At 43.1% G+C, this 26,249-nt stretch overlaps 2 protein-coding genes across 7 annotated transcripts in view; one reads left to right on the forward strand and one right to left on the reverse strand.

Annotated features, from left to right (window-relative positions):
* Positions 1–1,958, forward strand: part of sulf2b (sulfatase 2b) — a 50,138-nt gene extending 48,180 nt beyond the window's left edge. For all 5 annotated transcript variants that reach the window (XM_035644510.2, XM_035644515.2, XM_035644514.2 and 2 more), the window contains one exon: positions 1–1,958. This exon is cut by the window's left edge and continues 564 nt beyond it. The gene's annotated coding sequence lies outside the window, so the exon portion shown is untranslated.
* Positions 1,562–23,148, reverse strand: LOC118316566 (myosin-7B-like). Of its 2 annotated transcripts, XM_047330778.1 has the most exons (46): positions 23,060–23,125; positions 21,265–21,364; positions 20,852–20,955; positions 20,411–20,554; positions 20,156–20,312; positions 20,022–20,049; positions 19,186–19,279; positions 18,964–19,056; positions 18,406–18,469; positions 18,140–18,238; positions 17,918–18,021; positions 17,698–17,836; positions 16,798–16,916; positions 16,533–16,682; positions 15,937–16,107; positions 15,611–15,790; positions 14,869–15,001; positions 14,662–14,738; positions 14,116–14,203; positions 13,513–13,630; positions 13,279–13,402; positions 12,855–12,991; positions 12,489–12,659; positions 12,308–12,392; positions 11,656–11,898; positions 11,400–11,576; positions 10,471–10,616; positions 10,243–10,333; positions 9,999–10,156; positions 9,402–9,633; positions 8,971–9,097; positions 8,343–8,461; positions 7,945–8,141; positions 7,640–7,823; positions 7,346–7,511; positions 6,704–6,828; positions 6,498–6,613; positions 6,154–6,340; positions 5,532–5,741; positions 5,280–5,405; positions 5,088–5,178; positions 4,898–4,977; positions 4,168–4,272; positions 3,978–4,073; positions 3,725–3,880; positions 1,562–3,627 (listed from the first exon to the last, which is right to left on the reverse strand). In XM_047330778.1, exons 2-46 carry the CDS (start codon positions 21,362–21,364, stop codon positions 3,616–3,618), a joined length of 5,823 nt encoding a protein of 1,940 aa, XP_047186734.1. In that variant the 5' UTR covers positions 23,060–23,125; the 3' UTR covers positions 1,562–3,615. The 2 variants fall into 2 exon arrangements, with proteins under 2 accessions (XP_047186734.1, XP_047186735.1); XM_047330779.1 differs by having other exon boundaries at positions 17,698–18,021; positions 23,060–23,148.
* Positions 23,149–26,249: the final 3,101 nt, after the last annotated feature.

The following is a 26,249-nucleotide window of genomic DNA, read 5'->3' on the forward strand; positions in this document are numbered from 1 at the left end:
CAGTCCACCCTGTTTTTGTTGTTATTAAACTCTGAGACAGAAGACTGAGACAGAAGCAGACAGACAAATCCTTTAACTTGAGCTTTACTGATGACAGAGCAACATTTGTACTAACCCTGGTGACTGACCACAGTTCCCACGATGCCACAAGACTCAACGACAAGAACATTTTGGAGTAAAACACCAAACAAGGAAAGCAAAAAAACAACATAAAAGACTGTGGGAGCTTGAAATGTTTTAAAGTCTCCTGAGCCAATCGAAAGAGGACTACATGATGAGGTGACTGCATCCAGAACTTGGCACAGCTGTTTTGTGAATGACTAACTAGCGAAAAAATGTTTAAAGTTAAACCTGGTAAATAAGTTTCACTGTAAATCATTTATTTTATAACTCTTGTTATCCATCGAACATCGACGTCCAATCACATTGTACCTTTTCAGTTCAGTGTTTCGTCCTCTGAGATGATTTTTCAATTTTTTTCTGCCTTCACCCCAAACAAACCACTGGTCAAAAAGGTCCAGAGTTCTAAATTATATAAATGTTTAATATAACTGTAGAGAAGCAAAACTGGATTCACACAAGAAGTGAAAATACGATGGAAGAATTAAAACTTTCTGCCACAGATATATATATATATATATATATATATATATATATATATTTATAGACATATTAGGACAGGATCAGATCTGTAAGTTGTCCCTCAGATACTCTTACACTGTTAAAAATATCTTGAGTTGTTGAAACCATCTTCCCCATACTTTCTGTGCATCCATCATCAATTGTTTGTCTGTTTGTACTACTGAACCGATTGCCATGAAACTTGGTCGATGGATGAGACCTGGGCCAAGAAAGAACCCATTGCATTTTGGCATTGATCCTGACAAAGGGGCATATTTTTTTTGATCTCTTTTCTTTAATATTGTGAGATTTTTATTGACATCTTCACAGATTTCCCAGGGAATAATTAATGGAACGTGATGAAAAAAATCACGCATATTTATAGGACTGATATCTATGAGCGTGTGAGATTTGGTGCGGCTTGGAGACTGTTGGGCCTTGGTGGAGGTATGAGCTCTACTGAGTGACATTCGAGTTCACTCTTTGCTTTTAGGCAACTGACAAAAAACCTCGTTCTGGTCCCTTGTTCTGCCCCATGTGGGTCTGTTTCCTCGTCTGTTGTGTTCTTATAGAACCTCCACACCAGAAAGAAAGAAGCCTCTCACTCTTTGACCCTCGACTCTGACTGACACCAAAATCATTTGCTATCGTTACACATCATGTCTTCTACCATTAAATCAGAGCTCGTGGTTGATCCGCAGGGAAAAGAAACACAACACCACACAGCTGTCATCACAGATATTGTGTATATTTTTGGAAGTGTAAAAGTGTTTGAGGGGGATTTCTTCCTTCCTGTGTGAATGCAGATAACCAGTCTGCTGTTTCTCTCTACTTTTTTTTTTTTTTTTTTAAAAACCCCAGATGTATTTTGCTCTGCGGTGCTGTTTGCTGTCTAACAACTATCTAGGAAAAACCTCCTGGTTGTGTTTGAATGTATTTGTAAATGTTTAGGTGTGTTTTTTTTAAAACGACGAGCACTCGAACCGGGTCGTTCTGGACCAACTGAGACTGGACCGACTCTCTCTCTCACACACACACACACACACACACACACACACACACACACACACACACACACACACACACACACACACACGAACACACACACACACACACAAACACACACACACATACACACTGAAGGACAAACTGCCGAGCACTTTGATTGGAGGATGGAGGGACGATCGGACCAATGGAGGGTTCATGGTGACACTTGATGACACATGATGGCGTGCAACCAGTGATACTGATCTAACACACCTGTACATTCACCCACTGACCTGTGGATACAGTGATTGGTTATAGTCTGTGAATAAAGTGTTGAATGCCAAACGGAACATTCTTCTGTTCAAAGTCTGTTGAATGCTGCTGTAGAGAGGATGACACGTGTTCGTCAAAAACTTAAGTTAGCGTGTCTGTTGGCGTTTAGAGTTGGTCAACCCTTAAAGCATCTAGCAATCCAAAAAGCATGGTCTTTCATTTTGAAAGGATTATTTCTTCAGTCTAATGTGACTTTAAAATCTGATCCATGCTAGTGAGTAATCCGCTGAACCTGAATAAACAAGAACCACTTTAAAGGTTCTCTACAAGAAGACAAAATCAAGTCAAACACAAACCATTTTCTTTTAAAGTTTTTCTTTACTACACTGAAGATTTCAATCCAATCAAAAAAAAACCACATCAATACTCAGATCAGATTAGATGTACAGTCTGAAAACAGTCCTGATGAATCATTAAATTATAGAATAGTTGTTAGTAACCAGCTACCTATGTCCACACACAGCAGTCACAGATCAACATCATGAATCATGTGGTGTTTGTTTCCAGTGTTCTCTCTCTCGTAGCTCTGTGTTTGGTCTCCACCACCTCCCGAGGAAAACATCTGGCTCGTCAGCTGCTAAATGCTCCACTATGTTCACCTGTTGCTCTCTGACTGTGTCTGTCTGCTGCTTGGACTTTTATTTACTTTTTACTTGGGCTGCCTGCTGTTGTCTTTTGGCAGTTGAACATTCAGAACTGTATATGTGAGGCTAAAAGAGAAGATAGGCTAAAAAGCTGCACAAAGTGTCAGATTTGATCATTTTCAGCGTGTTCACCACTGCAAGAGACATTCAAACGCTACACAGAGTAATGTGGTTCACTGCTAATATCAACAATATAACAATTTAACTTAAATCAGGTTTAAAGGTGCTTAATAAGTAGTTCAGTTTGGTGTCTTGGGTGAGCTGATCACAAGTCGATAGCTCTACGTTCAGGTGTGAACTGATCACTGAGATACGATCGCAAGTGGTCACTGCGGACGCATTCTGACGTCAGGTGTGAACTGCCAAGACTCGGAGCTGAACACTCGATTAGATCGCCAGAGACACATGTCAATACCAGGTCTGAACAGGGCCTGACCAAAGACTGTATATTCAGTAAAGAAGATCAATGACTGTATAAAAAGACGGTCAATGACTGTATACACAGACGACTGATGACTGTATATACAGAAGATAAATAACTATGTAGAGACTATCATTGTCTGCATATACAGATGACTGGAGGCGGGGTTTATGATATATACTGCAGCCAGCCAGCAGGGGGCAATCCAGATGATTTGGCTCTACTTTTTAAGGATCTGCCAGGTCGTCCATCTTTACTTTGCAGTCATTGGTCCTGACTGACATGTTTTTCCCTTGAGTGTTACTGTAGCTGTGCTCACTCTCTGCGGAGACCTTCCATGACTACAAACTGTAAACTCCGCTCGGCTGACTCCAGCTTTCGCACGTACTCGCTGCCATCAACACTTCCTGTACAAACCAGTGCACTCATATGCTTTGTGGTGGATGAATATAGAAACCTACTGACGTGGATACAAACAATATCCCCCCCTGTCATGATGCTGGACAATACAGAGCAAACACATCAGACAAAAACACACAGCAATCGAACACCAGAGACGCCACAAACACCAACAGCACACTGATGGCGTCACGAAGAGGCACAGAAGCTTCACTCAGCGATCTGTGGAGAAACACAAACAAGCAGATAAGAAACATTAAAATCGGCCTGAGCACAGATGGAAAGCATTTTCTTCAAGCAAAAAAATTGAAGCGCTGACCGTGCGACTTACGACGGTGACCTTGCTGGTCTGTTCGCGAGTTCGAATGCGCAGCTTGTTGACAGTCGTTTCAGCGATGTCCGCTCTCTCCTCGGCGTCGTCCAGCTCGTGTTGGATCTTCCTGTAACGCAGCGTGCTGCTGCCCACCTGCTCCTCCTGGTGGACAAACCGAGGCAAGGCAGGTGTGATTAAAGGAAGAAAAGAACCCTCTGTGTCTGTGACGTGTCGTTTCACTTTCAAAAAAAGAGCTCACAGCGTTCTCAGCCTGTCTCTTGTAGCCCTTGACTTTGGTCTGGAGCTTGTCGATTAGCTCCTGCATCCTGAGCAGAGTCTTCCTGTCCTCCTCCGACTGCAGGAACACAGAGACAAATGAATACCGCAGGACATCTGCATGATGTGGACATAGCAGAAGCAGCAGTTTTGATGGTGAGAGGAGATCAGACCTGGTACGACAGCTCTTTGACTCTTCTCTCGTAGCGACGGACTCCTTTGTGGTACTCCTCGCTCTTCTTCTGCTCCACAACCAGCTCCGTTTGCAGGTCCCTCACCTGCACACACAGAAGTCCAGCTGATCTACTGAAACCTGTTCACACCCGTTATTGCATGCCAGCCGTTAACTGTATCTGGATGTCTCATCTGGATCAGATACTGTTACTTGGGAAGTATTCTCCAGCCAGTCACATCAGTTGTAATTAGACCTCAGCCAGGTTTACATGGCTTCTGTATTGTTCGGCCATGTTCTTGAAGACACAATAACAAAGCAGTAAGAGCATCTCTAGCTCCTGTGATGTGACACATTTCATATTACAGTGACACGAAATATGCACTGTATTAAGAGGAGGGTTTATATGGAATCCTTTTGTTTTGATTGGATCACTTAAATCCACCCAAAAACTTGAAGAGTTTTCCGTCTTCCTGTTATCTCAAACTGCACTTCAAAATAAGAGCAACAGACAGGCCCTTAGCAGAGCTTGACCAGTCGTCTTCGCTGTCAATCACGATCGATTATGATTTGACTTCACTTTTGGAAGCTGTCTAGTCATCTGTTTTTATATAAAGTCTATAGTCTTTGCGCAGATACTATGATCCCATATTTGGCAATCCGCATGAATGTGGAACAGGAAACTAGTGACAATTAGAAACGCAATCAGTAGTCAGGCTATTTTCACTCACTCTTGTCTCCAGCTTATGAAGCTGCTTCTTTCCTCCCTTCAGCGCCATCTGCTCCGTCTCGTCCAGTTTGACCTGCAGCTCTGTCAAACACAAATCTGTCATCTACAGGAACATCAGGTGACCCCGTTGATCAACTACCGTCATGTGTTCGAGGGTAGAGTCGTTACCGGTGTCTGTGTTGTTTTTGTACCTTTCACTGTTGACTCCATGTTCCTCTTCATTCTCTCCATCATGCTGCTGCTGTCCTGCTCCTTCTTCAACTCCTCCGCCATCAGAGCCGCCTGGAGGAACATGTATGTACATATATTCAGAGATTTCAGAAACAGTTCAGTGTTGGTTTTAGTCAGTGGTTAAAGGTCAGAGGTCATGACTCAGGACTGACATCAGTGATGGCCTTCTTGGCTTTCTCCTCAGCGCTGCGACTCTCCTGCACCGCCTCTTCCATCTCTCCGGTCAGAAGAGACAGATCGGCCTCCATCTTCTTCTTCTGGTTCATCAGACCTGCGTTCTACAAGGTACAGGAAGTAGCCATGAAAATCAGTCAGATAACCGAGTTCACCGAGTTCACTGTCCGCCAGACCCGACCGCACCTGACAAATCCTCAGAAATGATCTGATCTCACAGGAAGCTTTACCTGCGTGTGGAGCAGGTTCACCCGCTCTGTGACCTCCACCAGCTCGTGTTCGGCCATCTTGCGGCCCCGGTCCGTCTGCTCCAGGACCACACGCAGCTCCTCCTCCTCAGCCGTCATCAGAGAACAGCGTCGATCCAACAGCGCGATCTGTTCTTTCAGCTGATTGGTCAGCTGGAATTTATCTTCCAGCTCCACCTGCTGCTCTTTAACCTGTAACACAACACTGTATTTTTAGAGAACCACATATTATACCATATAGTATACGAAAAGCACTTATCTAGAATTTGAAAGATATGCCAGCAAGAGGTGGAAAAACTCTATACCCTAAAATGTTCTTCACCTCATTAAGTTTTTAAATGTCTCCATTTCCATTTGTTCTTAATTAAAAGTACCAAAATTTTACCTACAGCAGCAAATGTGTATTAATCATAGGCTGAAAATTGCACGTCTTGTCTTGTTTCAATAACGATTGTTGGTTCAGTGAGCATCTGTTAAGGTTCCTAGGTTTAGAGCCAGTCCAATTTATCAGTATCAGAATTGTGTTCTCCCTAATATTGATATTGGCAGCAACCCCCAATATTTCATATTGGTCTTGTTCCACTTGGATACATTTTCAAACTACCTGTGTTTGCAGGTGTCTGATGATCCTCTGGCTATCGGCCGCCTGTCTGTTGGCATGTCCCAGCTGAACCTCCATCTCGTTCAGGTCACACTCCATCTTCTTCTTCAGACGAACCGCCTCGCTGCGACTGCGAACCTCTGCCTCCAAACTGGCCTGCATGGTCTCCAGGGAGCGCTGGTTGCCCCGCCTGGTGGACAGCACCAGTAGTCGGTATATTTTTTCATTTGATACCTAAGTCTGTCAGATCTTAGTTGTTAGGTCTAAAGATTGTCTGGCTTCTACTTTTCACATTATATCTTTCAGCACATTAAGACAATGACTCTGTCACTAAATTTGTTTGGTACCTGAGGTTGTCGATTTCTTCATCCTTCTCTACAATCTTGCGCTCAATCTCGGACCTTGTCTGCTGCAGCTCCATCTGAAATCTCATGGTCTTACTCTCCTCGTGCTCCAGACTGCCCTGGTTGGTTGGTAGTGAGTTGACAGTATTTCAGACACCAGTCGAGGTGGGAGAGTTGACAAATATCGACACTGGGTAAAAATCACTTACCTCTGCCTCTTCCAGAGCTGCTCTGATATCACCCTTCTCCACGTCGAGGATCTTCTTCACCCTCTCCAACTCATGGATAGCCTTCCCTCCATGACTGATCTGGTCAGTCATGTCATGGATCTCGTCTGGAATTAACACATTTGTTTCTGAGACGTGAAGCGGGATTTTAAGACCTGACTTTGCTAAAACTTCAAGTTTTCCCCGTGGCTTAACCTCACAATTCATCTTTACAGTCTTCAAGATATTAACAATCAGAGGGAAGGACTGGCAGCTGAGGGCAGGTCTTAGGTGTGATCATAGACTGTAAATAAAGTACCGAAATAAAGCTAAAATATCTCCGATACGGGCGTTGCCATCTCGCGCAGCAGTGATCGTGGAGTCATGGTATTGAGGTCCCACTGATACAAGCTCTTGACCAATTGCTGTCAATCCGGACATCTCAGTTTTTGTAACATCAATTACAAGGATGCTGCTCAAGCATCAGTTGTATCAGAACTAGAGAGTTTTTATTGATATGAAGAGTGGCAAAGAACGACACATAAGCGGTTTTTGCAATGGAAAATAGTTTTTTGCTCTGATCCTCCCCTCGACTGGCTTCAGGTTATATGTAACTTTTATAGGTTAAAGGAACAGACAAAGTACCTTGTAGGTTCTTGTTTTCCCTTTTAACGGTCTCCAGATGGTCCAGAGCTTCTTCGTAGCAGTTCTTCAGTTTGAAGAGCTCCGTGCTCAGACTGCGAGACTCTTTCTGGGATGACTCTAGCTCCGTCTGACTCTCGTCAAACCTCAGCTTCCAGTCACTCAACAACTGCGTCAAACAGGGGAAAAAGCAACACATGCTTGTTTCTGAGCTTCTCGAACTGCCTCCTTCGACATCCACAGGTGATGAGTATCGTAGTTCATTTCTGAGGGTCATGGGTTGTGTTGCCATCTGACCTTGTCAAAGTTGCGTTGCTTCTTGTCCAGAGCCACAGCAGCAGCGTTGGAGCGATCCACTTCGACCACCAGGTCTTCAATCTCTGTCTGCAGACGCAGTTTGGTTTTCTCCAGTGAGGAACACTTGGCCTGAGACGCCTCCACAGTCTCTTCAACAGTTTGCAGCTTTACAACTAACTTCTTCCTAAAAACAACAAAACGCAACAAACAAAATGATGAATGAACTACAAGCATAAAAAAACCGACATTGTGTTCTGCTGGAATGACTTGTAGTGGAATTTACATGAGCTGCCGCCTGGACTTACTTTGCTTCTTCCAGCTCCTCTATTCTCATCACGGCCTCGGTCTCGTACTTGGCCCTCCACTGAACCACTTGGGTGTTGGCTTTAGACAGCGCCCTCTGCAGTTCAGCCTTGGCCTCCTGCTCCTCCTCCAGCTGCTCTCTGAGCAGGATGCTATCGTGACGGGACGACTGCACCGAGTGAGCCAGCGCTGCACGAGCCTGAGACACACCGACACATCCACTTACTTCTGTCAACATACTGTATTTGATGCTCACATTCCATTCAACACCCCTTCATCAGTCACGGAAAAAAAGATTAGCTCATCAAAATCTCATTAAATGCGCAAATATAAGTCCTGATCACAGTCTGGTAGTTCAGCAGCGAAATTGCAGCCCAGAGTTATCAGGGTTCAGTGTTACTTTGTTCTCCTCCTCCAGCTGCCTCTTCAAATCTTCAGAGTTCTGGCAAAGCCCCGCCTTCGAGCGCTGCAGCTGACCAACCATAGTCTCTCGCTCATCCAGACGACGGCTGTACTCGGCTGAAGCAATGATACAGAGAAGAAAGGCGTTAAGCCTTCTGCATTATGGCATCCTGTCAGAAATCTGTATTAATTATTATTAATTATTGCAAAAAAAGCTAAGTACACATCCTTCTCGTGTTTTTATAAGTTGATGCTTATTCAATTATTGATCATTGTAGTTTCCCTATGAAACACAGAACTTCACCAAATCTCTCTGCTCACCTCCAAAGTTTAATTCTGCTCTCAACCCTTTCTTGTTTATTATTTATACTTTCCATCCCCTAATGACAAGCACCGAATTTGGCTGAAAGCCCTTAAATATTCTAATAAGTGTTTTTCTGTTTTTATTGTTTGTGAGCTCAATGTATGTTACAATTCCTATAAATGTCAGTGTGACTCTGGGGCCTATGAGATCTACTGAGTCACATTATAGTTATGAATGCTATATTATCGTGTGTGTGTGTGTGTGTGTGTCTGTGTGTGTCTGTCTGTTTGTGTGTGTTTGCGCGCGCTTGCATGTGTTGTACCAGTCTCAGTCAGTGCTCGTGCTTTCTGAGCAGCGACATCGGTCAGTTGTCTCTGCAGATCCTCAGCTCTGCTCCTGCTCTCATTTAGCTGGTCTTCATAAACCCTGCACATCTTCTCCACAGTTCCCTACACACACACACAAACACACACGCACACACACACACACAAACACACACACACACACACACACACACAGATAATATAGTATATCGGCCCGATAAAGCCCACTCTGCTCTGATTGGCCAGCTGACCCACTCTGTTGTGATTGGTTAATGGCTTCCAAGTGCCTGTAGGAAGTTTCTGCCTCTACGGTGGCTGTAGCTGGCTTTGTTGGGGGGAAATGTCAGAGTAGCTGCTAGGCGTGCATCATGCACTACACGTGGTACGGAAGCATCGGTAGATTTTTTTTCTCGGGTGGACTCGACTTTACCTTGGCCCTGGACAGCTGCTCCACGTTTGCAGCCAGGTCGTCGGCCTCCAGCCTGAACTCGGCCTTCTCCTTCTCCAGCTTCAATTTGGTTCTCTGCAAAGCGTCAATCTGCTCGCCGAGTTCTGCCACCATGTCCGAGTGCTTCTTCCTGAGAGTGGCGGCCGTCGCCTCGTGGTGAAGCCCCGCCTCCTCCAGCTCCCGCCGCATCTTTATGAAATCTGCCTCACGCTTCCTGTTTTGTATGAAGCTAATTAGTGCTCTGTTTAGGTAAACACGGGATCTCATGTTTGCTGTGAATTCAGTTGAATAAATGCTGCAATGGAAAAACCTAATTCTTAGTTGATTCTGAATCCACAGCTGAGGATTGTTGAATCTCAAACTGTCATGAACAAGTTAACCAATCGGAGACTCAGTTGAGATTGTTTCTGAAAACTGGATGTTGCATTACTGTAAACGATTGGTGCAGCCCCTTGAGGGGATCTCAACACACTATCACATGTCAAAGTTTTTTTAAGATTTCCTTGAACTACTAAATAATAAGGACTATACTTCAGTGTTAAGCTTTAAGTTTTTCGGAGCTTTAACGTGGATGTTGACCTGTTAAGAGCAATATGAGCAGCAGAGGCTCCTCCCGCCTCCTCCAGTTTCTCTCCCAGGTCCTCCAGCTCTCTAGCGATTTCGTTCCTCTGACGCTCGGCCTTGGAGCGCCACGCCCGCTCGGCCTCCAGTGACTCCTCCAACTCCTCGATGCGAGTCTGGGGGCACGATCACAACACACTCCTGTTGCAGCAGCACTGATGGAGATGAAGAGCAGTAGTATTCTGGATCTGCGTGAACCAACCTGAAGCTCTTTGACCTTCTTCTGAAGCTGAGTCACCAAACTCTGCTCATCCTCCATTTTAGACTGAAGCTGGACCAATTCAAAGTCTTTTCTTTAGGGAGGTGTGAAGAGAGACAGACAGCAGGATAGTGTAAGAGAGATTATGTCAATGCCGGCATTTTTGGGATGAAATTATTTTGTTGCTAAGGCAGAAATTCAACCTTTAGTAAATGTTTAAACACAAGTTACTTTTTCAGTCTCTCCTCCAGATCCTCCTTCTGGTTCTGCAAGTCCCTCACTGAATCCATGGACATCTTCAGATCCCCCTCCAGCTTCCGTTTGATTCGTTCCAGTTCCATCCGCACCTTCTTCTCCTGCTCCAAGGAACCTTCCACCTGCAAGGAAGAGAAGGGAGAACCTGAAGCGATCACAGAAAACCATTTGAACAATCTGCACCAAGGAGCACTGAAGCTGCTCTGGTGGCTTATGGTTTACCAAAATCATGATTGGGTTTGACTTGAATTTGTGACTCAGCATTATTTAGTAACTATTCTAGTTGTCTTTTTTGAGGTTGTGGTCGTCCTTTATGAGCTTATAGTTGTCCTTTATGAAGCACTAGTTCTTCATGATGACGACTGTTGAAATGGTTAAAGAGTCTCTTAAGTGTTTTTGCGGTCTTATGACTATATCAAAAGAGTTATATCACTGCTCCTGTGGTAACTGCAGAGATTTCTTAGAAGGTTCAGGTTTCTTGTGGCAACAAGACAGTTATATGGGGTCTTCAGAGTGGTTCTAATGGTAGTTTTATAGTTTATAGTTATAAAGTTATATAGTTATAGGTACTTTAAATAGTTCTTATGGTCATAGAGAAAATTCTTCAGATTCTGTGGATGGTTCCAATGGCCCTTTGGGAGATTCGAATGGGATCTCGGGAGATTTTAAGATAGAATATTGGAGCAGTGAAGTCATAAAACGAATGAGGGAATATAAAAACAAAAACAAATGAGGGAATATCAACACTCCACTTTGGTTTGTCACACATCTGTAACTTAAGTCACACAAAATCTCCATGGGGAGCAAAGACCATAGAACATTGGTAAAAATTGTTTCAGCCCATCATATGCAAAGGCAGTTGGATTATTTGAATGTTTGTACAATTTTTGTTTGTCTTTTCTTACATTGTCCACTTGCTGCTCAAGTCGAGCCTTTGCCTTGGCTAGCATGTTGCATTTGTCCTCCTGGGCCTGAAGGTCGCCCAGAGCCTGCTGGTGAGCTTCCTGCAGGGCACCTTTCTCTCTGTTCAGAGACGCTATCGATTCGTCCAGAACGCACATCTCCTGGGACAGGTTCTTCACCTGGACGGAAAGAAAGAAAATGATTTAAACTGATCGGCTCCAGCCGTCATCAGACTGAGGCCTCTTCAACCCGACGTACCTTGTTCTCCACTCCATGTCTCTCCTTCTCCACTTTAGCCAGAGTCATCTCCAGATCGTCCACGTCTCTCTTCAGCGACGTCACCTCCTCCTCCAGCTGCCGCTTCTTGGACGTCAGGGTGGCAGTAACCTCCTCCTCGTCCTCCAGGCGCTCCTGCATCTCCTTCAGCTTGGACTCCAAAGAGATTTTGGATTGAATCAGCTGATTGCAGCGATCCTCTGCATCTGTCAAGTTGTCCTGCTCCTGCATGGTTCGGATGTTAAAAATCATTTTATTTATTTTTTCAAATGAAATCACTACAGATTAGATAATTTAATGTCTAATACTATTTCCTGTTCAAAAGGAATGACAATAGGCATATTGGGTGATAGGTCAATTTAAGTGAAGAACTGGGAAAATGTTCTATACATATAAAAAAAAATATTTGATTATTATTATTTATAGTTTCAGGTGACCATACCTGGAGACACAGGGTTTACACTGGATAGCAACAAAATGAAACAAATTCGAAAGGTAGAGCTAACAAACTTGTCAACGAGTGATTTATTATTATTCATTATTTTAGAGAAGACGCTAAAAAACATCCAATGGGGTTTGGCTGATCTGACGTTAACCCTAACCCGACGTTGCAGTAAGTTTCAGCGGCACTTACAGCTTGGAGCTGCAGATTCAGGTCATTTTTCTCCTGGACCAACACCACCTGCTTCTCCTCTGCCTCCTCACGCTTCCCCTCCGATCTGACGGAGGAAAACACAATGGAGGGTATGGAGTAGGAAAAAAACAAAAACAAACTTCTTCCTTGTAATTTCACCCTCTACTACCAACAAACAGACCTGTCGAAAGCCTCTTTTAGTTTGTTGAAATCTTCGTTTAGAGCAGCCAGTTCTTTCTCCACCTGGGCGCTCCTCAGAAGGGGACGAAGCTTATAGAACAACATCATCCATGGCCATTTCCGCACTGAGAAGAAGGCTCTGAGGTTGAACTGGATCACCATCAAAGCATCTCTGATAAGAAGAATCAAAGACCGCACTGGTGTTTTGACCAAATCAGAGTGACTCTCAAACTCAAACCAATGATACTTCTCCAAAGCACAGTGTTTTGGTTGTTTTTTTTACCAGCAGACACTGAGATAATCAGCAATTAGGGGAAGATCAATTTGGATGCAAAACGTTTCAATCTCAATACATTAACATATTGACCTTTGCAGCATCATCTTCTGTCGTTGGATCCTCAGCAGCTTCCCTCTGCACATGGCCTGGACGACGGTGAGGATCTCAGACAGTCGGGTGTCCCTCATTTCCTCCAGCATACCCAAAAGGCCTGACTTAAAAAACACCTGAGGAGCGGAGTAGAGAAGAATCGATCATGTTTAATGTCAAAGACCAGATGTTAGTTGTTGGAAAAGCAGTTTAATTATGATCTCGGACTGGATTTCCACAAGACTTGGTGGAAGGATAGGATCTGGGACAAGAAAGAACCCATTCAATTTTGGCATGTATCCGAAAAAAAGGGCAAATTCAGAAATGTTCCATTACTTTTTTATTCTATTCGAGAAAGAGGATGCATTTGGCATATTTAGGGCACTATGAACTCTACTGAGTGCCATTCTACTTATTGTTGTACCTTTGTGTGTCCGAACTTGTACTGGGTGTGGTCAATGTTCAGAGAACCCAGCAGTTTCTCCACAGCCTTCCTGCTGTCCACAAATGAATCCTCCGGAATCGCAGAAGGATTCAAGATGCGATAACTTGGAAAACAGAAAAAAGTGCACATAGATTATTGAAGAGCAGCAGCTTAGAAAATCTGAAACTGAAAATGAAGCTTGTGTTTCTGTGTGCATTTAGATTTCTGACTGACCGTTGTCTGAATTCGGCGTACACAATACGGTTTGGAAAACCCTTCCTGCAAATCCTGATCCCCTCGAGGACTCCGTTACACCGCAACTGGTGGAGGACCAGGAAGGGATCAATCACACCTGAAAATCACACAGGAACAACTGAAATATCTCCAACAACTTGAAGAAGATTTCTAAATGCTCACTAAAGACTCATTGTCCACTCTCTTCACTGGACGTGTTGGGTTTTGGTTAGTTTTCCTTGGTGTTGTGGCTCTGTGGACGCCAATGTCATTGTGTAGTTGGTGTTGAAACAATTAGTCAGACGACCAAAAAAGCTAACAGACAAATGTATAAATTGTCAACTGACAATGTCAGTTATCGTGTAAAAATAATATGAACAATCTTTGGTTCCAGCTTCTCATGTGAAATTTGAGAGTTAAAAAAATGGAAATAATTGTTAGAATTGTTGGTACCAGCTCAACCACCCTCGAGAAATAAATCTGGAATAGCAAAGTTGTTGCTCCATTTATTTAATCCAGTTTCCAGTTGTGTGATGAATATTAAAACCTCACAGGGGCACTAGCGATGCCACAGATGTTGAGTCCCGTTGTTATTGTTGTTACCTGAACTCTTGTTCTCATTGGGGATGATGCAGCGGACAAAGTGAGGCTGAGTGCTGCGGAGGTTAGCCATCAGCTTATTGAGATTCTCCTGGTTTCAAACAGACAAAGACAAAGAGATGGAGACATCTGTATGGTGCGTCAAGTGTCAAGTTTCCTACCCAATCACAGTCAGTTAAGGTGGTTGTTGCTTTCACGATTGCACTCATTCCCCTTCTCTAAAAAACAAATATAGTGGCATGCAGTAGGCAATTTTTCAAGGGATGGTGGGGGATGCCATCCCCCTTTAACCAAAATGACCAAAAAAATCATCCATCTTGATGAACTGCCAATTTTGCCATCCTCTGTCAGCCATCCCCCATGAGATAGAGAGCACTGCATGTGCAGATAGAGAATTTGTTATCCAATATATAAACAGAACCTTCTCCACGCACCCCAAGACTGATGCATTGTGTTTCAGTGATGGAAGGGATGGGGTGATGGGATTGAAATAAATTTACCAAGATCATGAGGCATCTGTTAGAGTCACAAGTATGAACAACAGCTTACCTTGTGTAGCTGTGAAACTGTCTGGAAGGAAGCTGCTTTCCTCTTCCTGTGTTTGATTTCACTCTTCGGATCACAGGCTGAAACATCACAAACAATTCTTGTTGACTGAACATCCACATCTCATGCTAATATTAATTTTCCTCCTCTGGGTTTTGCATGTTTGTGACACTTGAACTATTTAAAACTATTGTCTTTTAGTCTAGTTACCCATCTCAGAACTGATGTAGTTATCAAACAGTCCAGCCATCAGTTTGTTGGCGGATTTCTTGAACAGAGACACCACCGTCTCATTCAGAGGATCTCTGTTTTTATCCAGCCAGCCTGTGATGTTGTATGGCACCTACACCAAAAATAAAGTGTTTTAATTCCTCATTTTTCATCATAACATCAACAATAGTTTCTCTTTGAATAGTTTCTCTATGAATCCTGCTATCACATCCTGTGATTTCCTTTGTGTTAACAAATGCATGTCTCAGCAAACAGAAAATGACATTTTGGGAGTCCCCCAAGGCTCTATACTTGGGCCTCTTCTTTTCGGAAATCTATGCAATCTAACCAGATTATGGAAACAACATAATATATTCAGACTGTTTATGCTGATGACGCACAGATTTACTTTAATCAAAAAACGAAACAAATGTGTAATAGTTGTTCTTGTTGCCAAAGAAAATAAACTACAAATACACCAGTACCTTTTTCTACAGGGTGAAATGCTTTCTTCTTTTCTAATCACATTTGTAAAAAAAAAAAGAACAAAGACAGTCCAAACCAACGGTGTTGTTTTGTGTTTTGTTTCTAAATCTATTAAATATATTTTTTGTAGGCTTTGATAAACTTCACTGTTCTTCAAATACAGTGGTAAGTGACTGTAACAGATAGAAATATGTCAGTTGTGGTTGGCAAGAACATGAGCAAGAGCAGCAAAGGAACCATATGGTCTGATACGCACCACTCCAGCATAGTGAACCACCTCGAAGTGCGTCTCATATTTGCGCTTCTTGTCCAGCCTTGGCCTCTGGAAGTTGGCCGACTTCCCAAGATGATTGTCATAGAGCTTGGTTTTAAAGCTTTGGTCCGTGGATTTAGGAAACATACACTCCTCTTCCATGATGGACAGAATACCCATGGGCTACACACAGAATCATGGATTATTTTGTTGTTTTTTACTTCGAATGCACCCAGACAAGCCATGCTAAACCATTCTCTGTCATCAGGTCTTTTGTTAATCCCATAATATGACAGTAAAAGCTGATTTTTGCCCACACACCAACACACCCTCTCTATGAGGTCTATGCAGGGCTGTAAGTCCAAACCAAAGTCTATGAAGGTCCACTCTATTCCCTCAGCCTTGTACTCCTCCTGCTCAACGATGAACGTGTGGTGGTTGAAATACTGCTGCAGCTTCTCATTGGTGAAGTTGATGCAAAGCTGCTCAAAGTTATTGAACTGCAGAGACAAAGAAACATTTCGTGGTTGTGCATGACATGCAGACATGTTTTCATTGCAGTGCCAAAGCCAAGATGTAAAAATAATGGAATCATACACCCAAGCAACCTCATTGCACCTGCATACATTTTTTCAGCTAATTTCACTTTTTGACTGATGTAAAAAAAAAAAATCATGCATATTTTTTATTAGCCTTACATTTAATAACACTGGGCTTAAATATACTGGTATTGATCTTTAAAAATCCCCCCAAAAATCAAAAAATGTAAACTAAATTCCCAGATTTCCATAAAAAGATGCTATAAAAAGTCAAGATGCAGCAGTCTCTGTGCCCATCACTAACCATTCCTACACCTGCCAAACAAACAACGACATGAGAAGGACGTTTAAATCTTTGGACGTCTCTGTCCATCTCTCCTCTTTACCTCAAAGATCTCGAAGCCGGCAATGTCGAGGACTCCAATGAAGTACTGACGAGGCAGAGCGGTGTACAAGGACAAGTTGATACGACTAACCAACCACTTAAACATACGGTCATAGGTGGCTTTGGCCAGAGCTGCAACTGCAAAGTTAACCTACACACAGACACACAGACATCAAATGGCCAGTTAGGGTCACTGACAGCCTTCACAGTCAGTATGACAGAATAGATAAAAGAAAATTTGGCTGTTTGACTGATCAATTGGTTACCTGTTCCACAGTCTGTCCTTTCACAATGAATTCGTTTCCGACTTTGACGCGGGGGTTCAGGAGGCCTTTGAGCAGGTCAGCAGAACTAATGCCCATCAGATAGGCGGCTTTATCCACACCTAAACACACACGACACATACGTCGTGAACACAAAGCAATATGTTCTACCATATCTAAGCCAACATTTAAATGTTATGCCGGGGAAGGAAGGTAGGAAGTTGTCTTGCTCTCACTTTACCCGCCTTTGTTGGGGGTTGTGCCGGAGTAGCCGTTAGACACTTCCCCGACAGAAAACGGGGAGAGGAGCTCCCTTTACGGTGGACTTTTGGCTTTTTAACTTTGCAGACCTTTTACATACACATAACTGAAAAAGCATAATATGTCTTCTTTACGGAATTAATGGACAATACAGTGATTTGCATTAGACATTCTAAGGAACAGGGACTTTGTCATAATATTCAAAACATTAGAGTGAGATTAAAAAAAAAAAAAAAATAGATGGTAAAGAAAATAGTTTGAAAACTCATGTCTGGCTCTTTACTATGACGGCGTATTAAGGCCATTGTAGAAAAAAAAAATGGAGCCAGGGGCGGAAGTAATATTTCGAGAAAAAATCACAGAATTTCTGACATTAAAGTGGTAAATTTACGTGAAAAAAGGCGAAAAATAGTGTTTTGTTTTTCAGGGACTATGCTGCAGGATCTCCACAGACACTGCTGCATGCCGTGTACTACGTCTACAGTGGATGACCGAATCAAATTATACTTTGTAGGAAAGCCATATTTCAATCTGCTCTGTCTACATGTCCCTGCCCAAGGTAAATCCACGTGGCTTATTTTTCAAAACGACTCTTAAAAGTATCAAATTCTACCGCTAACATGTTGTTAGAGCGCGTCTTACTCTCGGTGCCGTCGGCCTCGGCCTGCTCCTCCCTCTGCCTCTTCTTGAACTTCATGTTACCAAAGTGCATGATGGCTCCCACGATCTTATAGCAACCGTACTTCTCCTCTGGAGTGAAGCCCAGCGTGTCCATGGCGTGCTGCACACATGCAGAGATCAGAGTTAGTGCAACATCGGGGACATCAGTGTGTCTCTTTGGGATGAGAGTTTGCTCTCTTACATCGGTAAGCCTCAGCTCCTCCCCGTCGTTAATGCCCTCCACTGTGGTCACCCCTTGAGAGCAGAAGTGGTAGTCGTAGGGGTTGGTGGTCAACAACAGCATGTCTGCAACACAGGGCAACATGTTTTAGATGATACTCAAAACAGAAGCTGTCATTTCTCTGTCATGATCAGTTATAGGTGGAGATTGGACTGGTTATAATGGCGGGCGGGCTGACTGTACCTTGCAGTTCTGGCTTGTGATTGGACAGGATCTGGTAGTAGATGTGGTAGCTTCTCTCTTCTGGCTGCTGGAAAACAACTCTGGACTTCTCTAGAAGATCTGATAAAAGAAATACACACAGCTCCATCAACACCATAGAGATTATTGTACCCAGATTTTCTGACGTATAAACAGATGAACAGAATGAAAACACACATCAAACAAGCTGTGATGAAAAGAAACAGCTGACATCCTTTATGATTTTTAGAAACACAAACAGGACTCACAGATTTCGAAGTCGGAAGACGCCAGCTTCCCTGTCGTCCCAAAATGAATTCTGACGAACTTTCCCTGAGACACACACACACACAGGCCCACACTCAGTATCACACATATATGTTTGTCGAATTATTTCACAAACTGTGTGAAAATGCTTAGGAATAAATAAATAAAAAACTTTTAGAAGCGCTGTCATGAAATCCTGGAGGGATCGAGTTATATTCCGAAGTGTCTGTACATGTGGCTAATATGGATCTCGGCAGTCTGAGGTAAATCCAGATCTTTCTGACTTGCTGTGTTTTCACCTTTTGTGTCACTGATGAACAAGGAAACATGAAGAGCAAAGTTTTCCCTGAAAATAATGAAACTTATCCACTGGATTTTTTTGCAGGTGATCTTCAGATAAACCTTTAAACTTCTGCTGGAACTGAGACGATTAGCGGCAAGCAGGAGCGGCTTCAGTGTTCACAGAGGCACCTGGCTGTTTGAGACAGCGCCTATAAAATGTTGAACCCGTCCTTTAGACAGTAACGCATCGGTCCAGCCTCGGACGTCGCTAGACTCACGAAACGGGAGGAGTTGTCGTTGCGGATGGTTTTGGCGTTGCCGAACGCCTCCATGGCTGGATTGGCTTCAATGATCTGGTCCTCCAATGATCCCTGAACACACAGCGAAGGGAAAGGCAGGTTAATATGTGACTCGCTGTTTTAAAAAAAAAAAAATGCATTAAAACTCATAATCAGCAACAAGATGCTGATGCAGAGCGATGAAATGTCGAGAGGACTCACTCCTTTTTTCACATTTTCTCCCAGAGCAGCGGTGATGGCGAAGTACTGTATCACCCGCTTGGTGTTGACCGTTTTTCCCGCGCCGGACTCGCCACTGAGGGGACGGAAGAACAGAGGCGTGGTTCCACACTGGTCGTGTCAGAAAAGCACGACAAATTCATGGAACACATTTTTTTTTCACTTCACAAAAAAGCGAGGTCAATCTCAGAGCTGTCTGTCACTGAGAATTAGGTGTAATATTGAAATATTCTTATACTAACAGTCAACGCAAGTTATTGCTGAGTTGGTTTTTTGTTGTCTTGTCATCCTGTAACACGATACGACATTGTGGATGTTGATATAGCGTTTTTCCTGTTGTCTAGAAGCAGATCAGGCATAGTGTGTAGAAGATGCACACCTGGATTAAAATCTAATTCTCAATATATAACATTGATTTGTTGAAAACATGAATTTACATATTTCCAAAAGCTTAATTTTTCCCAGTGACAAAATAAGTTTTCCTTCTACACTTTTGCATGTAGGATACCTTGAGGGAAATTATCTTATGCATCCTCACTGGAGTGGGATAAAACTTTTGAGTAAATTTGTGTATCGTCATCTCAAGTCATGTCAAGATCCTTGTCCCAGACGGAGGCAAACGAAGAAAAATTATGATTAAGATACATATTTTGCCATTAATTGCGAGGCACTCTTTCTGAAAAGTAATGCACTCTCTGCACTTCTCACTAATAACACTGATGTTTCCATAAGTAACGTTGATTATAATATTGCATTCATTTGCAGAAATTAAAGGTTTAGATGCTGTAAAGTTAAAGCAGGTTGCGGCTCTGACTTACGTGATGAGCATTGACTGGTTCTCTCGATCTGTGAATGAAGAGAATGAAGCAGTGACACGGCAGCAGAGGAACATCAGGACAACCAATGGATGTTGTGTTAAAATGTTAAAGATCAGAGGTTAAAGGTCACTCACTCTGCAGGAGGTCGGTGTACGCGTTGTCGGCGATGGCGTAGATGTGGGGCGGAGTTTCTCTACGGCGCCTCCCCTTATAGGTCATTACCACCACAGGAGAGTAAACCGGCAGCCACTTGTACGGGTTGATTGTCACACAGAACAGACCAGAGTAAGTCTGCACACACACAGAGAAATGAAAGGAAAGATAAGAGAGTTTGGTTAGAAACAGGTAGAGACATTGGGAGTTTATTGTGAGCTAGAATAGATACTGACATAGATCATCCACATGCTGTATCTCCTCCTCAGGTTGAAGAGGACCGAGGCTTCGTTTAGATGAGTCAACATGGAAATGTCCTCGATCATGTCGAACCTCGGAGGGTTCATGGGCTGGAGGTCGTTTTCTTTTGCGATCAGAAACTGAAACACACACACACACAATCAACATTGAGGTTGAGTCTCGTACAGCGCGTGTAGATTGAAACATTTGGTCACCTGGAGTTTACTATGTCCCCACGTCTGAGTGAACGCACTGTAGGATACCCATTAATTAGAGAGGCAGTAAGCGATTTTGGGGAAAACTTGGCAACATAGTGACATCATAGTCTTAAAAAATCTGTGTATTGTTACATCCAAAATGAAACTATTTCGTCACAACAATATTTCCTTCTCTTAAGCGATAACACGAGTGACTTATTCGTTGAGCAACTAACTCACCCGCCCATCCTTTGTCTCCACAGTGACCTTGTCTCCATTCACTTCTTTGACCTCCACTTCAATATATGCTTCATTTTCATCAGGCATCCAAACACGCTTTGTACCTGTGGAAAAAAGAATCAGACTTATTTTAGTTTAACATATTTGTACACAAAATAAAAGGAACCTTTGGTGGAACATCAAAAAGTTCATGACAAATGTTCCTGAGACTAAAAGTAGCAGGAAGTTTTGGTCAAAATGTGGCTACAAATATATATATATATATAAATATATAAATATTATATATATATATATATATATATATATATATATATATACACATACAGTTTTAATGAAAATTGAAAAACAAAAACAAATATAAACTGGTATGGTATACAGTGTGTGAATATTTAATTGGGTATATGTGTAATTACCATCAAAAGTCTGGGCCTTTGCAGCCAACTGCTCCAGGTTGGTGAGACGAAGGAACAGAGCGGCGTCTCCAAATTCTGTTATATCCAGGTACCGAGACATCTGAACACAAGAACAAAATGGTTCTTTAAAAGTTGCACTCGGCAGCATTTCGATTTCAAGGTCAGAGTCGGCTTGAATCCGCTGGCATTTTGTGCAAAGATGACCACCACTCAAGCACGCTCCTCAGAAACGCCACAGTTCCTGTCAGTCTTGGACAGAAGCATTGATGAACTCCGCTGAGCTGCCCTGAAGCCCAGCATGATTCACCTGAAGACCTTGAAGAACGTAACCGCTGAGATCAATGAGACGTTTGAACAAAGCTGAAGTGGGATGTTGAAGATCACTTGACTACTTTGAATAAACTTTGAACAACATCAATGAACAGCAGTGAAGTGCAACATTTTTAAGGTTGAAGATAAAATATCTCGCATACGTGCTCCGCCACCTTGTGCTGCTTGTATTTTCATTTAGTGTCTGATCAAAACAATGATGTCAACACATTGGCACGGCACGACTTTTCACAGTATATTTACTTCCAGCGCATTACTCAGGATTTCAGATGGAGCAGGCAGCTGCCACGTCAGGCTCTCGCGGTCTTATTGTCTTTTCATGCCTGAGCTGATGCACTGTCACACCCACAGAGAAACTGCCAGGATAAATCCTCACAGCAAATATAACTATTTGTTATTTATTGTCGGACAGCAGATGTTGCTCTTCGTGACTGTGATTATGCCTGAACTTGGTCTTGGAAAAGATGAAGCCCTTTACTCTTCCCTATCTATAAGAACAGGATTCAGTACAAACAGATTTTGCTCTTACGAGGTGCGTACGGGTGATTTAGGAGAACTTGCAGCACTCACATATGTTACTCACGTATTTTGAATTTTCTGTCAGGTACAAACACAGTTTACAAGTGGTCCAGACCTATCGTAGGAGTCATGTGAAATTCGTCTGCTGTTATTCACATCAAGTTTTTCACAAACGGATCGTATATTCCATTAGCTTGAAGCAATTCTAAATGAATACATTGTTGTTGTTAAATTTGAATTATAATCTAATTCTACATGTTCTCATGTCGTCAACAGATGTCTTTGTGCGATGGCTAGTGGAGCTCACAGAATAGATCCGGTGGCGTATGCACCATATGAGCACAATAACAACAAACATGATAAAGATCATAAAGGATTCTCAGCACGAGCAATTACAAAGTTGATACCACAAACTTCTTAGCTCTGATGAGGATTTAGTATAACATGTCGAACTTAGCGGTGGGATTGATTGTTTGTGTCAAATCTGATCAAACTGCTCCCATACAGACCTGATGATGGAGCAGAGCAGCTGAGGCTTCACTCAAAATTCATAACTATCAATTATTAACCTGATCGTCATCATCATCATCATCAATCGTGATTGTTGTAAAGGATGGAAGACTGGTATTAATGCATTCGTAACAAATTTGCATTTGACCATTAGACCAATATCTTGGGCCCTCAGTGTAAAACCTTCATAAATATTTGACAATTTAGGTCATTTTTGAGTCTTTTTTTTTTTTTTTTCCTATTATGTTCTGAATTTGCTTTAAGTTCACAGCTCTGGATGGAGTTCTCTCTGCTACGATGGCTGCTGGGACTCATGGAGGCTGTAGTTTTAAGAGATATCTGAGTTTGAAAGTTACAAAGCGAAAAAGATTTCCTGTGAAGCCTCCACTTAAACTCCACAAAATGAAATGCTTCGTCAATAGCGTTGCGTACTCACTCTTGCAGGTTAGTCTGGTGTGGCCTGAAGCTCTTGGTGGACTCAGTGTCTCTGTTGCAGCCTGATATCTGAGGATGTGCAGAAGAACAGTATCAGTCAGTAAACAGAGCATCGCCTCTCTTTATAACCTCTCTGTAAAGGTCACCACAGCACGTGAGCTCCTCCGACGCAGCCGATTGGTGGGACTGGTGTCATCGGGCGGTCATAAAAGGCCTGCTGTGGTCATGGTGGAATACCAAAATGAAGCAGCGAGGCAAAACTAAAGCCTACATCTGCTCCTACTCATCCCTCGCTTCTGTCTCTGTCTCGACTCCTCTATCTGTGGTCTATCTATGGAAACTGACTGACCACGTCTCTCCATATTTCTCTCTGTCGTCGTTTCTTTCTCGTGGACTTGTGCATCCATCCATCTATGGTATTCAAACCCCCCGTCTTTCTCTCTTCACCCTCTCCCATCTAAAGGATGATGATTCTATGTCACATCTTACTTTTGTAGTGTTTTATTCTATTATTCCTGTCATGTACACTTCTTAACGGCTCATTCACTGGCCGGAAACAGTGCAGTGCAATGATGTAATAAATGAGCTCAGGATAAAACCAACAGAAAGTCAGCACCTTCACCAGCTGACCAGCCCCGTAAAATGCTGCCTTCAAATGGACTCGTATTTTCCATGTCCGTGAGGAGATTTCCTATGAATGCCCCGGTTTGTAGTGTCCACGACCTCAGAATTTTCTGGAAGCTCTGAGTTCACAGGTTGCGACGTGTTTTCGGGGATGGACGAGGCCATGGAAGTTCATTTGTCATTTTTGGATGGTATGTTATTATGCCGTCACTTCAGTCACACAGCTTTTCTTCGTAACTTTATGATAAATCTAAGTCTCATCTTGTACGACTTTGAGGATGAGGAACTGATAGACAGAACATGGGCGCTAACAAAATGCCAAAACTCTGACCAGCCGCCACCTCCCGCCCAGTCGAGCTTGTCGGTAGCTAATGATATGCTGACGCTGTAGTGACACCTGTTTGCTAATGTGTGCAGTGCATCAATTAGCCACGCGTGCTAATGTTTGCGATGTGTGTTGGCGTTACTAAAAACAACGGCCATGATGGACACGGTGTTGAAGAAAGACTCGTGTGGTAATAAACCAGAATTGTCTTCTAACCCAAACATAGGCTCCAGCTAAAGCTCCCATGATCCTCTGCTCCCCCCCCCCCCCCTTAATCCTCCATCAGTGAAGGACAGTTATGAATGAGGCCCCTCCATGTTTCATTCGCTGACAGTAAAACTGGACAGCAGTGTATTGTCATATGTCATTTCTTTGTGTGCCACTGGATTAAAAAGGAGCCAATGCTGTTTTTACTCTTGAATACTGAAGTAAAGTCGACTCCATACGACTGAACAACTGTGACCTCTTGTGACCTGCAGACTCTTCAGACCACAGATCTCGTCAAAACTCACTGCTCCCCTCTGATCGGCCGTTTGCCGCTTCACGTTTCAGATCAGTGAGAACTGTTGTTGTTTTGTTCTTCACCGTTGTGACACTGTCTAGTTTTGCCTTTCGCTAAATCCCTGTATCCAAACACAGCGGTGAGACTTAGAAAGACTCGGAGGGGACTCGGGCTCCTGCAGGACGTCCCTGTTGTGGCTTCAAATCCTGGATCAGATTTAAGAGATTTAATAACTCGCATGTCTTTAAAAGGTCTCTTTATATTGGTGAGCTGTGATCCCTGTGCAGGTTACATGGGGCCGCAGGGCTTTGGGCTGTCCAGGTGAAGCCTGCGGCTTCATGTTATGAGTGTTATTGTTGTTTTTAATCATTCTGTCATCGTGGTTGCTCATTTGGCAAATATAAGAATGTGAGCTCAAATCAAAAAAGCCGTTGTGGTTTATTGTGGTTGTCACATAAAAGCTATGCTACGCCATAAACCAGTGTCGATTCATTAACACAGTGTTAACGACGATGAATGGTTTTAAACCAATGACCTGTTTATAAAGATGGACGAAATGACAACTCCCAAAAACTGAAGCCAAAATATTTGTATCGCCCCCCGGGTGGCTGCATAAACCCCGCCCCCTCAATGTAAGCAGATGGACCCAACTAAAAAATGAAAATGCACATTAGATATATGTTCCCCGAGGATGAAAAGTTGAAATATACATTTTAGGAAAAGAAATTATAAAAAATAACTGCCTCAGTGGAGGTTTTCGCTCTGAGCGGCCTTCCAGGTGATTATCGGTGGATTTACAAGAAGAGCATGAGTTTTTACTTTCCTCCGGTTCACTGTCTTTTCTCTCAGCCCTTTGCGCTCAAAGGCGTTTTATAAATAAAGTGGCGCTCACAGACTTACTGCTGATGCCGCTACACATTTCTCCATAAGCCCTCCACCCGTCTCTCCGTCCATCCTCCCGACCCGACCAGCTGTCTCCCTCCCCTCCATCCCTCCAGACGTCAGCTGCCTCAAGGGAATGAGTGGAGGATGAACTGCTCATTTCCCAGAGAGCTTTGACTTGGAAAGGGACCCAGGGATCTAACTTACAGCCCCCCCCCCCCCCCCGTTTTACGTACACCTTCCTTCATCTCTTTTTGTTTTCTGTCCTTTCATCTCTTTGCCACCCCTCCCTCTATCCCTCCAATCCCCCTCTCTACTTCCAGTTGTCTCTCCATCCAATAATGTCTCACACACTCTTAATAATACCCCGTAGACTTGCGTCTCTCACACACACACTTGCTGTTTTGTGACACTGTACCACTGACCCAGCAGACTTGTTTATTTTTGCAGATCCTCCCTTTGTGAAAGTTGTGTTGTGTTAAGTTCTCCTGTTGAACTGTGTTGCATGGTGCTGGCAGGTGTTTCTATTATATTGTAAAGCGATGAGGTGAGGCTTATTAACGAATAATAATAAAAATCCATTGATAGAAAACTTTGGCAGAGGTATTTACACATAAACTCTGTAGATTTGGGATTAACACTCGCGTTGACAGAAATGTGCAGCCGCTAAACGCCGGGTTCCATGTGATAAGTCTCTGTCCGTGGACCCTCGGGCCCGACTCCCGCAGCTCCCCGTTAATGTATGTAGAACGCTGACCCCACTTCCACACTTGTTAGACCTGTGAGCATGAGGACAAGAGAAGTTCAGCTGATGCGAGGTTCTCCGACAGCATCACAACAGCTGTCATCACGTTTATG

This window comes from Scophthalmus maximus, chromosome 3 (assembly GCF_022379125.1).
Source record: "Scophthalmus maximus strain ysfricsl-2021 chromosome 3, ASM2237912v1, whole genome shotgun sequence".
Classification (NCBI taxonomy): domain Eukaryota; kingdom Metazoa; phylum Chordata; class Actinopteri; order Pleuronectiformes; family Scophthalmidae; genus Scophthalmus; species Scophthalmus maximus.

Coding starts and splice junctions, on each gene's coding strand:
- LOC118316566 (XM_047330779.1), bottom strand. CDS start 21,364: ATGTCTCGGTACCTGGATATAACAGAATTTGGAGACGCCGCTCTGTTC. Junction 19,057..19,185: donor GAGAAAATGTGAAAAAAGGA/GTGAGTCCTCTC, acceptor CTGTGTGTTCAG/GGATCATTGGAGGACCAGAT. Junction 16,683..16,797: donor AAGGACAGACTGTGGAACAG/GTAACCAATTGA, acceptor GTCTGTGTGTAG/GTTAACTTTGCAGTTGCAGC.